This window comes from Lepisosteus platostomus, chromosome 4, assembly GCF_059453375.1.
Source record: "Lepisosteus platostomus isolate fLepPlt1 chromosome 4, fLepPlt1.hap1, whole genome shotgun sequence".
Taxonomy (NCBI): domain Eukaryota; kingdom Metazoa; phylum Chordata; class Actinopteri; order Semionotiformes; family Lepisosteidae; genus Lepisosteus; species Lepisosteus platostomus.
This window is the reverse complement of record NC_142614.1, coordinates 46860649-46874230: the sequence shown is the minus strand read 5'-3', so window position 1 is coordinate 46874230 and position 13582 is coordinate 46860649. Positions and strand designations below refer to the sequence as shown.

General features: G+C 38.6%; 2 protein-coding genes across 4 annotated transcripts in view; one reads left to right on the top strand and one right to left on the bottom strand.

Moving 5' to 3' along the window:
• The first annotated feature begins 32 nt into the window (after positions 1–32).
• nsa2 (NSA2 ribosome biogenesis homolog (S. cerevisiae)) lies at positions 33–5608 on the top strand. The gene is made up of 6 exons (XM_088629687.1): positions 33–187; positions 1475–1662; positions 2296–2446; positions 3461–3640; positions 4848–5040; positions 5337–5608. Exons 1-6 carry the CDS (start codon positions 185–187, stop codon positions 5402–5404), a joined length of 783 nt encoding a protein of 260 aa, XP_088485813.1. The 5' UTR covers positions 33–184; the 3' UTR covers positions 5405–5608.
• An 882-nt stretch (positions 5609–6490) lies between these two features.
• LOC148673263 (soluble lamin-associated protein of 75 kDa-like) overlaps positions 6491–13582 on the bottom strand; it is a 47692-nt gene continuing 40600 nt past the window's right edge. For all 3 annotated transcript variants that reach the window (XM_088629685.1, XM_088629684.1, XM_088629686.1), the window contains exons 11-13: positions 13236–13401; positions 12524–12739; positions 6491–11804 (exon numbers count right to left, since the gene is read on the bottom strand). In XM_088629685.1, coding sequence (XP_088485811.1) covers positions 11205–11804; positions 12524–12739; positions 13236–13401 — 982 coding nt within the window. In that variant the 3' untranslated portion in view covers positions 6491–11204. The remainder of the gene's footprint in view (positions 11805–12523; positions 12740–13235; positions 13402–13582) is intronic.

Below are 13582 nucleotides of genomic sequence, written 5' to 3'. Positions count from 1 at the left end.
AACGTCTTTTCCGGTTTTTCCGTATGTGACGTTGTATTTGTGGGCTGAACTTCCTTTTCCACTGGGGGACGGGGGAGAAAGGAGTTGGGAAATTTAAGGTTTAAAAAAGGAGCAAAAAGAAAGGATACCCCCCTCCCGGATAGCACTGTTTACCTGGAATCTGTAAAACAGAGTAGTCTTCATCATGGTAAGTTACCGAGCTCAGTATCAGAAATCGGCTGTTTGTAATTTTTGTTGAAAACACGTGGCGGTGACGGCTGGAAATGCTAGATTTTAACATCAGAGTCGTCTGTTACAGGCCAGTGTGTTGTTTTTCAGTTTCTGTACTTGTCCAGGTTTGTTTTTAAAACGTTGTTGGTGTCTTATTAAAAACTGAATAATCATAAGATATTTACTCGTTATGATCTGTTTTGTTCCTTATGTTTTATTTTAATATGTTAGTATATGGAACCAATATTATAGAAAATTATTAATGTGAGTGATGCGTTAGTATGGTTGGCTTAGACATGAAGCACAATTCCAATCTTAATAACTGTATTTTAAAAGGTGATTAATTTATGTTTTAAATAAAATGTGGTTGGGTCTGTTTTTTTAGCTTTGTCGGAAAACGTTAAGTTCATATGTGAGTAAGGAAATAAAAGTAATATAATTTCTTAATAATTGCGTGTAGTAAATCTATATAAATTGTTACAGGTGTGTAACTAAACACTGCTGGAGCTTATACTGTAAATATATTAAAATTCAGACTCTTAACTGTACATTCATGGAGGTCTTGTGGTCAGAGCTCTGGACTTGGACCTGCAGTGTTGTGGGTTTTACCCTTGAGCAAATCACCGTAATCAGACTGCTCCAGTAAGATTTCCAGATGTATAAGTGAATAAAACCTCCTGTCAATTTAGGTAAAAGCATCAGCCTAATAATAAGAAGAATATTGGACTGAAATTTGTAGTTTCTTAAATGTTCTTTTGTTTGTCCTGGAAAATAAGAGCTCTGTTCATTTCAAAATTGAGACAAGGATTAAATCATGCACAGATGACAGTGCAGGAGAGGAGAGATAGAGAAGGAAACAGTACTGTGCGTTTATTGTATTGTTTTTAAATGAACATGTAAAAGTCCTAATTTAGAAAAAAAAAAAACAATAATACAGCAAACTAAAATTCAAACAACTCCGGTTCTACTCCTGGAGGGCCAGCATGTCTGCTTCTCTAGGTCTCTTTAAAGCAGCACCTGAAGACCTGGGAGAAGCAGGTAAACTGATTAAGACAGTAATCAAGCTTTTTGAACTTGTTAATGAAAGGTGGAATGAAGGCCTGCTGACATATCACAGCCCTCCAGGTTCAGGACCTGAAAGCCTGATCTTTTCTTTTTGCAGTCTTGTGGTCTGAGCACTGGTTAAACAGTGTCAGAGTTTTCAAAGCACTGTCACGGATGTCCGCTGCTGCTGATTACTGTTGTCCTCCCTCGCCTTTCCCAGCCTCAGAACGAACACATTGAATTGCACCGCAAGCGGCAGGGCTACCGCCTGGACTACCATGAGAAGAAGAGGAAGAAGGAGGGCCGGGAGGCCCACGAGCGGTCACAGAAGGCCAGGAAGATGATCGGCCTGAAGGCCAAACTTTACCACAAGCAGAGACACGCTGAAAAGATCCAGATGAAAAAGACGTGAGTACAGCAGTTAATGTAATTGTACCCCACGAGTTGAACAAGAGATGGGGAATCGGGATTTTAGGGATAGTATCGCAGTAATACTAATACGATTACACTTATAGAGAACTTTACAGATCAAGGGGACTCCCCTCCACCACCTGGATGATGCAACGGCAGCCAAAGTGCACCAGTACGCGCTCACCACATATCAGCTATTAGTGGGGAGGAGAACAGAGTAATGCAGCCAATTCATAGACGGGGATTATTAGGAGGCTGTGATTGGTAAAGGCCAGGGGGCAGTTTGACCAGCACACCAGTGTTACACGGCTGCTCTTTCCGAGAAACACCCTGCGACCACAGAGAATCAGGACCATAGTTTTACGTTTCATCCGGAGGGTAGCGCCTTTTTACAGTAAAGTGTCCCCATCACTACACTTGGGCATTAGGAGTCACACCGACTGCAGGGTGAGTGCCCCCTACTGGTCCCACTAACACCTCTTCCAGCAGCAACCTTAGCTTTCCCAGGAGGTCTGTAGCCCAGGTATTGGCCAGGCTCTCACCTGCTTAGTTTCAGTGGGTTGCCAGTTGTGAGTTGCAGGGTAATATAGCTGGTGGCTACAAATTAAAAATGTCATCTTGTTTTGATAGCATCAAAATGCATGAGCAGAGACAGACGAAGCAGAAGAACGACGACAAGACGCCAACAGGAGCGGTACCTGCTTACCTGCTGGATCGCGAAGGGCAATCCCGTGCCAAAGTTCTCTCCAACATGATCAAACAGAAGAGGAAGGAAAAGGCTGTAAGTACTGAAGCCTGGGATTCTATAGCATAGTAATGGCTGGGCAGACTTTACTCAAAATCTAATGGAAAAAAATGGTTTTTGCCTGCCTTTTTGCATCCAGTCAGGAAAGTTAAAAGGAATGCAAGAAGAGAAAGTTAAAACCCTTTTAGCATGTGTTTTCCCTTACAGAAAACTGACACATATGTGGGAAAAGTTCTTAAGTTTTAGCTAATGCATCTGTGACAAAGGTTATTAAATGATCCCCATTTTATTAAGACACGGGGAAAGTTTACAAAGTGAACAAGTTACAAAGATAGTTTTCTAGCATTTAGCTAGAATGATTTAGATAATTTAAACCCATTTTTTTTCAAGAGTTTACCATCTTCCGTTGGTTACAATCCAAGTAGTCAATAAGGCAGTTAATATCCCTTTCATACATCATTTCATCAACATTTTCACAGCAATATAGAATGTTTCTTAAGGTGTTTTACAGTTTATTACTCAAAAATCTTCAATTTATTAAAGCTACAGTTATAGCTTGGTTCTATAACCAATTATAGAATTGGTTAGAAATGTTACCATTATCCATTTAATTAGCAGTTTGTTAACAGAGAACGTGTGCTGAGAAAAGAAAACAATATGCTAAGCCTACAGGAATTATCTGACACCTGATGTATTAGAGTAACTTGTAAGTGTCTTTTGTGTTCTTAGGCACTATTAGTACAATCATCTTCTACTTTTCTTCCTCTTATCCTTTTTACGTTACAGGTCATTAGACACATGAACATTTTTTTATATTTTGCCAGCACGGCAGATATTACCATTGAACAGCAACTAAGAATTGAAAAGTAATGTTTTGAAGCAAAAAGTACTGTGGACTTCCAGGTGTATCGAGTACCTGTTCCTTATCTAGGAGTTGCTTGATTGGTATTAATAGGTGTGTCCTGTATTAGAATAAATGATTATATGACCCATTGGAGTAAAAGTGTTGTTTTCTGTAATATGAATAACTAAAGCTTTGTTGTCCTCTAGGGTAAATGGGAAGTTCCACTACCCAAAGTACGAGCTCAGGGTGAGACGGAGGTGCTCAAGGTCATTCGCACAGGAAAGAGGCAAAAGAAAGCATGGAAGAGAATGGTCACCAAAGTGTGCTTCGTTGGAGATGGATTCACTCGTAAGCCACCCAAATACGAGAGATTCATCAGACCCATGGTAAGCAGCAAGGAACATGGCAAGACCTGAAGTTAATTGCAGTTTAATCACCCTGTTCCCTTTGCGAACGTATTCTCAGTTACATTTTTAAAATATTTTATATGGACTAACAGGGGCTAGCTGCTGGATAAGATCAGATTCCTTTTTAATTTTTATTTCATGCTCAGAACCAACACCAACAACTGTGCTATGACAGTGTAAATTTAATTGTCTTATTATGTGTAGTTTTTCTCCACAATAAAAAACGTTATAAGCAAATATCTTTTAAAGGAGGTTTAATATTTAGAGTGAGAAACTGCAAAGCTTTAAGCACATTTCAGTACTATGGGTGCTACATATTATATTATTATAAGGGTTATACAAAAATATTTATAAGATTAAGAATTATCTTTGTATCCCGTTCTTTTTACTGTGTGTATACTGGATTTCAAAGAATGTGTTTATATTTCATATAGTGGCATGCTCTTGTGTAATTGCTGATCAAGTCTACCATAACTACTGGTGGCTGCCATGCACGTGTTGTAATCAATGTTATTTTCTACACAGCCTGACCAATCTGTTCAGAAATGACAGTGCCATGTTCATTCTGCTAATGATACATTATCCTAATCATTGAAAAGAAGTGTGAATTAAAGTACTTGTTAACAAGCAGTTAACACATTTAAATAAGGTTATTGACCTTTGGAGACGGCACTGTGGAGAGAGTTCTTTAAAGAGGGAAAAGCAGTGATTGCTTGTCAAATCTCAAGCCTTGATGTAGCGTCTCTTATTCATTAGAACAGTTCCATGCTTCTGTTATTATTCTTGTATCCTTTTTAATTTCTTGTTTTAGCAACAAAAATACTCGTTAAGAGCAATGTTAAAAGCATTCTACAGTTGGGTCATAAAGCAAGGATATGGACTTTGCTGGTTTTTATTAAGAATGTTGTGGTTTGCTTACAAAACATTACAAAATGTGAAATCTGTTAGGGAAGAAGATAATTTCGATAACCTCTAAATGCAACCCCTGCTTCTATTAGTTTGCCATACTGCTGCACGGTCCTCGAATACTGTCATGAAGAGTCATTTGTTAGAAAGCTTCTGCGTTCTCCATATACAATGTGTTCTCTTAATTCATACTGGCAAGTTCTTGTGACAAAATGTCAACCACGCTGGATTAAGAGTTGCATGTCGCCTTTGACATAATGCGTGTGGTGTCTCTTTTTAGGGTTTACGTTTCAAGAAAGCACACGTAACGCATCCGGAGCTAAAAGCCACTTTTTGCCTTCCAATCCTTGGTGTGAAAAAGAACCCCTCGTCCCCCTTGTACACCTCTCTGGGAGTGATCACCAAGGGCACAGTAATTGAGGTCAACGTCAGCGAGCTTGGCCTGGTCACACAGGGGGGCAAAGTCATCTGGGGTAAGATCTGATTTTGGGTTAGCTCTTATGGCTTTTTTGTGAATTGTTTCTATCCAATTGCCTGCGAGTACTTTTTGAAGTACTTTTAAAATTAAAGCGAAAGGTCTGCAACATTTGCACTCACTTGAAAACAGATGTTGTATGTAGGGGTTCAGATGGAGGTAGAAGTGTATATTAAAGTGTGTTTCTTTGAATGTCTCGTTGCAATACAGCTCTTGCAGTGCAGGTCTACCTTTTCTTATCTGGATGTAATTTGTGGATGATGGAGTTTAATATTTTTTTGTATTTCCTTTTAGGTAAATATGCCCAAGTAACAAACAACCCAGAAAATGATGGATGCATTAATGCAGTTTTGCTTGTGTAAAGACACTGCTTTATGAACTGTACCATTTGGACAGAGACCAGGACTTGATGCCCATTCTAAGATTCCAGAAAGTCAGAAGCAGCTTTTAAAGGATAACATCCAGATAGAAGAGTCAGCACTGAACAGTGGCCAGCGACACCCATTGCCACACTGGTTACTTGTAATGAAGACAAGAAAGCAAAATAAACTCATTATTTTTGCCTATGTTGTGATGTTTAAACTTCAGTTCAGATGGATGTATTCTGGAGCCACCTCTAGTTCTAAGAAATATCTAAGTTCAATGATGGAAGCATTACTAAATGAAACTACTAAAATGTTGTACTTACATCCTTCTGAAATTTAAAATGATGGTTGGATTGTGATGTGTATAAAAAATAATATTTCATGGGAAGCACCAACTGACTACAGATCATCCTGTCACAGTACAGTACTATAGAAATATAATTACTGTAGAAAGTATAATCATGTTATGATAAAGGGAGAGAGTGCACCACAATATGTTCTTGCAAATTAATCAACTTATTTATAAAATGCTTTTCTAGACCCAAGGATGCAGTTTTATATAAGAACAGAAATTAAGACTTTTTAGCTCTTAAGTGGACACAGACTCATTTGCCTGTGGTGACAGCAGCGCTTTATGTAGTCCATCCATTCATTTTCAAACACTTTATCCAATTCAGTGTCACGGGGAAGCCAGAACACATACAAGCAAGCAGCAGGGGAAATGGCAGACATACTCGCAGCAGGGCCAGTTTTCCCAGAGCTAATTATTGATTTACTGATATTACTACAATGTTAATCAGTATTAGTATTATCACCAGCAGCCATATCACTCTGCAACTCACAACTGGCAACCCACTGAAGCTAAGCAGGTGTGAGCCTGGTCAGTACCTGGATGGGAGACCTTCTGGGAAAAACTAAGGTCCATGTGGGTCCTAAAGCCCCAGTATAGCCATGGGGACACTATACTGTAAACAGGCACCGTCCTTCGGATGAGATGTAAAACTGAGGTCCCGACTCTGTGGTCATTAAAAATCCCAGGGCATTTCTCGAAAAGAGTAGGGGTGTTAAATGACAAAACTGCAGTTTTCAACAAGAAATATCTTTAATCATACTCATATATTAATGTTACAAATCACAGCATTGGAAAAAAGGGCTCAGTAAACACAAATAACTAATGCACATTGTTTCTTAAAGGTCTACCAATACCAAAATGTTAATGATAATCAGTAAAATTTCAGGTAAAAAACTAGAGCAGCATAACTATCCTTTTGTTTGCCATCTTAACATATCTTGGATCTTAAGCACAAACCATGAACATTTACCATACAGGCTAAAATTGTGACACAAAAATCAGGAATGAAACTGCTGGCAGTTTTACAAATGATAATACTTTTAGGTTACGCTAGTGAAACAATCTTTTCCATGGCTTTTGAGTTCTGTGCATCAGATGAGGCAAATGCAAAGGTTTGGGTATAGGTGCCAGGACGTAATTGGAAAACAAGAATACAAAAGACTAAATTGCTGCAGTAAACTTTCCCTTCAAAAGTGTTCCCTTAAAAACATGCAACCGCCTACTATAGTAAGAACCTTACACTGAGTGCTAATCATTTATACTACGAAATCAAGGTGTTCAATTGGATTGGTATTTTAGAAATGAAAGGTTGATCTGCAGACTTGAGCAGAATTAGTGCAGCTTTTCCATTCCCTGCACCAAGCTCCTCCTCGCCAGATTTCACTACAGAACCTGATAAAGCTGAACTCTACAAAGTTAAGCTTCACGACCTATAAAGTTGTTAAGCATAGCCAATGTATCTCTCAAAACCTAATTCACTTCCACCATACTATAACTGAGATTTGTGTTTTAATGAAAAATTAGTAAGGACCATTTTTTGAAACATTTAGTGGTTTACTAAAAAAATAGCTATAAGCTTTCTAAAGGTTAATTTACCCAACTTGTAGGGAAAAAACATTTAGGGTTTTAACAATGCTAATCTAAACTTGCATATTCCCTTTCGACAACATGGAAGACCAAAAATAAAAAACAGATCAGTTGTGAAAAGGTAGTGATCAGTATCTCTGCATATGATTTTAGACAAAACCAGAGCCTGCTTTGGTAATAAACAAGTAAATCGACAGTGATTATGTTCATGTCTCCATGAGCAGATGTTTATGGGCTTGTCTTCCCAAGGTGAATCACAGAAAAAAAAGATTGCACTTCTGTGCCACCGAATCATTAAATATTTCAGAAATAATGTTCAAGGTGTCAGGGTACCAGATTTTTTATTCTCGTATGGCCAAAAATGGAACAATAGACGTGAGTTACAAATCAAGCACTACATTTATTAAAAGTAGAATTAACTGATTATCCCATAATGCTTTGGTTAATGTGGAAAAATCCACAGACGACTTATATGAAAGATTGCCTTTTGCAAGTGTCTGAATTAATGAGCCTCCATACACACAAGGCACTGTGAAAATCCTGAGTTAATGGATAAGGGCAGTTAAGGTCAAGAGGTCAAGAACACAGAACTTCAGAGATGCAGTAAGCACAGTGGATTGTTGGTTGGGCATCTGTTTTTAAAAACACTATTCTAGTCCCATATTCCAGAATTTGTTGACAGCTTTTGCACGACATCTCTAAATCCTTCTTTCTCCCAGTGCAGCATTTTCTTCTAGCCAGCTATCTCCTAATGTGTTTTCTGTGAATTAATGTTTGAAATATTTTTCCCCAATAGCTTCCTAAATGCACCACTAGAGTCTGAAAATAGTTCAAGCAGGCAGGGTTTGTACAAAGAGATTCCTGGGTCTAATACAAAAAAGTGTTCTTTGTGAAGCATTTTTGTTACATATACTAAATTCCTTAATGTACAGTAACTATTCAGTTTTATATTACTGTATTCAATTGGATGCAGACAAAAGTCAAAATGCATTTACTACATTTTGAGCTATGACTGTGAAGATGAAGGAAATCAACAAATGAGAGTACTGTATGTACTATACTAGTATCCTTAACATCAATTAGATTAATTATTATTGAATCTGGACCATTTCAATAACTTTCTGGATTTGTTGTTAGGACTATGCCTTTCTATAAATCTATCTTATAAATATATTTTAATAAAAATGGGAGAACTCAATAGTTGGAAGTTTACTTGGTGTTTTTGTGTCACTAGGTTGAATGGTACAAGAGCCTTGATGTTCTTATTTTAAAATGGTACAACTTCAAAATACCACCCACATTTTAAAAACACATTTATAGGTTAACATTCTTGAAATCGTTTTAGGAAACTAAATACTGTGCTATTATCCAAACACCCTTTAAAAAAAGAAGAAAAAACGAGTATAATTTGACCCAGTTTTTTTTTTCTAATTACAAATCTAAGGAGAGCACGGGGGGGGGGGGGGGGGGGCACTGTAAGAAAATTAGAAACACGGCAGTATTTTTTGGCACTGTATTTTGCCTTCAGTGGTAGTCAGGGTTATTGGGTCTTTGAAATGCAATCGTTTTCAAAAATGAAATGTAGTATTGTGTGAAAGCAAGCATAGTTACAAATCAAGAGAATAGCATCTGCAGTATCTAAAGCAGTGCTTCAAGTGATGTACAGTATGCTACACTACTGAACTCAGAATCCTAGGTTCAAGTCAGGATTTAAAACCAGGAGTGGAAAGCACATCTATAATCCCACAGTTGAGGGAGTATGGAACAAACTACCCAGCCATGTTGATGAAGCCGACACCCGTTAGATTTTTTACAAGAAACAGCTGGATGAGACACTTAGCTAGTTGATTAGTTAGCTAATAACTACCAAATGTGTTAGGTGGGCAAATTGGCCTCCTCTCATTTGAAGCTTTTTTATGTTCTTATAAAATGCATGATCGAAGCCAATTTTAAATTGACCTTAAGGTTATGATAAACTTCAAAGGTTTTTATATGAATCACACTCTATAATCATTCAAGAATATCATCGGAAGTAGTTTACCTAAGTGCATACATAGATACATGGACAAACACAAATGTCTCCTGAGCATAAGGACACACAATAAGCCCTTGTACTGTATAACACTTTGTTACTCAAGTGTGTCAGTGTAACTATAGCAAAACCATTACTATTACTGCTAACAAAACAGGACAGGACTACTAATTTAGTTCAGCTAAGAAATGGATGTATTCCTACATACAGTGTTTAGTCACCTAAGGCTGCACCACAAACCCAGATTATGAATGCCCAATAAACAGAAGCTGATATGTTTCTGCATGACACCCTTTCATGGAATTCAAAAGAAGGGGAACAAACCCCACTTCCTCTCAATCACCAGCTCTAGGGTATCAATTTGAAATGTAATGCGTCTGTCGCACTAACACCCCTCCTTCACCTCCATTTCCTCTGGTTATGCAGCACCCTCTTGGTTGGTGAGGGGGTTCAGAATTTCTATTGCACATGGCCAGACAGTTGTCCTTTAAAACTAAGCAGAGTTTAAAGCCAAAATATCATTAAAGATTCAGACCATAACCACATTACTGGGGCTTTCTGTAACTTTGGAATCCTGGGTGTGGAATGTTTCTACTTTGTTGCTGATGTTAACGCATCTTCCAAGACCACCCCAGATATGATAAGAGGGTTTGCTGCAATCCAATCCACAGTGAGAGGTGCCTTCACATCAGATAGCCAATCCGTCTTGGTGACACAGCATTGTTTCAGCACTACAAACTTTGGATCAACCCCAGTATGTGAATCCAGCCTCCACTATACCAAATGCAAACCCACAGAGATATACTGTAAATGTCAGGTAATCCTGAGATACTTTATTCACATTACATGTTTTAATTTAGATAGTTCATCATAATAAAAACCTGTTACATCCATAACTTCGAATTTTTGCAACTGGATAAAATTCTTGTATTTGTATAATCTGTTTCACCAACAGTCATGTAGGAATACAGTACATTCTCTACTGATCCCCTCGTTTCACCGCTGTTTATATATGCTTGTTTATGTCTGTTTACACATAAAGGTAGATTTCTATAAAAGGAGATTACAAGCTAATGGGTAACAAATATGAAAGTATTTTCAGGACTTCAGACAAAAGTAGTATAAATCAGGAAATGCAGAGAATGGTGATATGAGTTAATGTTTTTGTGCTTTGATACCTGGTATGCAGTTTTAATCTGTAAAAAATAAGTAATATAAAACTTTATTCAAAGGTGAAATGTCTTGAGTTGCATTGCGGATACATACCCTAGTCTCATTCCTGCCACAGAATGGCAGGAAGCATGGACAAATTCAGTTTAAAAAAACTAAATTCTTGCTGACCCTGTGCTGATATCCATGTGTAAATGATGAGCTTGAAAATTTGCTTTTCCACATTTCTTATCCAAACCACTGGGTTTATTTTACTGTTACAGACCCAGCTTTGATTCAGTGTGGGGAAAGAAAATAGCTTTAAACAAATGTAACCATCGACTATGACAAAAAACAACTGAATTGAGGAAAACAGAGCAGCAAACTACTATCTTGAAAGTCACAAATAATTAGGACACTGCCATTTCAACATCTACGAACTATGATGCCAGGATTGATATAAAACTTCTCCAATGTAGTACAGGCACGTCCCTTAACTCTTTTGTTGGATTTTTTCATAAAAATGTATACATATTTAAAAAAAACTTGATTTCTATATAAATGAAATAAAAACATTAAAGATCTTGTACCCAGTACCATTAAAACCTTTACCCTAAAACCCCCTCTAAAAACATCTATTGCAAATATTACTTTTCAACTGCATCACATGTGTTTTCTTAAGTCTTACTCCGTTTTTTAGCTGGTCCCCTTGCCGTTTTAGCCTTCCTCCTCAATACCCTCCTGTCCACGACAGGGGGCTCACTATCCACATCATCAGAACTCCTCTCGGCCACTTCCTCCTTTGCTGTTGGGGCAGTTTCCTTTTCCTTCTCTTCCTCCTGCTCCTCCTCTTTCTCACCTGGCTCTGCAAGATGACTCTTATCTTGCTCCCCCTCTGGTGATTGGAAAGACACATCTTTTAGGCCCACGACCAGCAAAGTGTCATGACTGAGATCCATAGGAGCTGAAGGATCCTCTTCATCTGCCTCGACCTGCTGGTTATCCTCTTCTGACAGGCTGGGTTTCTCAGAAGGTTCTCTCTCTTCTTCTGGAGCAGCATCACCAGCTTGGGCATCTTTTTCAGCACTTCTGGATTTCTCTGGGGGCACTTCCTCGCTCGGCTCGGCCTCAGCCTCAAGGGGCACTTCAGGGACAGCCAGGTCTTGCTTTTGGGGAGTCTCCTTCTCTGTGGTCGTTTCAATCTGTTCTTCCAACAAAACGGCTTCTTCCTCAGTGGTGTCTTCGGTAGCTGTTGCAGAACTTTCATCCATATCATCCTGCAGGATTTAAAAGCAGATAAATAAACACACAAGAAATAAAGGTTTAATATGAATAGGGAATTCAATCTCATTGTGTAGTTTAATCATAGCCAGTAACCCAATTAACAGAGAATCACCCAGGACACAGACAAGAGAATATACAGAACTGTTAAAGGACATACGCTATATATTAAGCTTTCATACATGTACAGTACAGTATTTAGAAGAAAGTTAACTGAAAATCTTTGTTTTTTTACTTTAAGATATATGAATTACTTCTAAATAAAACTCAGTAGTGAAAAGGTGTCCATTAGGCTTTGGAGTTACTGGGACTTGTGTCATTTAGAAATTTACTGCTGAAAAAATTCCTGTTCCTTGTTAATCAGCATCCTCCTGATTTTATAGGCACACATAAATCATGGAGCACTGAGAACACTTTATAATTCTGGCCAAATTAACCCAAGTGAAAGGGCCCTTCTGTTTATTAAGATCTTCCAATAACAAAAAAACAGAAGTCTGCAGTTCTAAGACCCACAATCCAAACCACTATAACCTTGCGTTTTCAATGGAGTGAAAGAAGTGTCAAAGCACTGTGCGTGTGTCGCACAGCTTTTCACCATGGATTAAGAACAGCTAAAAACTTGTCTAAAGCCAGGTTTCTGTTAAAATGTACAGGTCTCAAATCAAAATGGTTATTCCCACTGGTGTGGGAGAGACTAAACGGGCTAGTCCAACACCTTTTCCTCTGTATCCTTCTGGGTCAGCTGCTCCAGGTTCACAGTGTCCTGTGTGGCTGCAGCCTCCTCCTCCGGACTGTCGGACTGCACATGGGGCGGGCCATCCGACAGCTCGCTGGTCGTTCCCTCTTCAGCCACCGAGGACGTCTGCGTCAAATCATCTGTCACTTCGCCGTTCACCGGCTCCATGTCAGACGTCTTGAACAGCTCTCTTTCCTGCAACATTATTCCGTGTAAGAAAATAAAGCCCTTAAAACCCCGCTTTTCATACACAATTGAGTTTCTCCCTGCGCCCCATGTTACTTAATTAAAGATGGAATAACTGTTGGGTAACAGTGTCATTTCAGATGTGTAAGAAAATTTACAACAATAATGTATGAAATAAGCTAAAAAACGCTGCAGTTTTAGATAACGCGCTTAGGCACTGCAAGAACTGGAAACACGGCAGTGAAAAGATCAAAAGAAAAACAAAAGAAATAAAAGAACAATGAATATTTCTGAATTAATCAAATAATATTTTTCTCCTTATAATACCCTGTCAAGGCCTCATCCTAGAACATTCTGAAATGTATGTTTATACTGTATAATCATACAGTCAAAATGTGTCAAATACTGTACATCCGCTTGACCCCTCAGAATTAATTCCCAGAACTGTAAACTCGGGACACATCTAACTTCAAGTCTTCAGTAGTTGTGCACTGTTCACCCTTACCAGTGTCTGCTCCTCTTCTGTGCCTTCCTCAGTCTGGCCTTGCTCTTCAGTCCCCTGGGCCTCCTCCGCCTTCTCAGCAGGAGGCTCAGTCTCCTGTAGCTCAGGCTCTTTTTCAGCTCCCTCATCTCCTGCTGTTGCTTCAACAAGAGCTTCCTCTGTCTCCACCCTACAGTAAATCAGATGATAGAGGACACCTCTGGAACCAAAATCTGCGCAAAGCTTCAACTCGCTCTCTTCCTTAGAGTCAGCTCATCCATCTTAATACAAGTTTTCAAAAGCATCACACTGCAAATATCTGCAAATAATATCCCTCTGCAGGTTAAATAACACACTTTTAATTTAAAAGG

Bases quoted from the DNA above. Each gene is read 5' to 3' on its own strand.
- nsa2 (XM_088629687.1), top strand. The intron at 2,447-3,460 runs GTAAGTACTGAA...GTTGTCCTCTAG, and splicing joins AGAAGAGGAAGGAAAAGGCT to GGTAAATGGGAAGTTCCACT. The intron at 3,641-4,847 runs GTAAGCAGCAAG...GTCTCTTTTTAG, and splicing joins AGAGATTCATCAGACCCATG to GGTTTACGTTTCAAGAAAGC.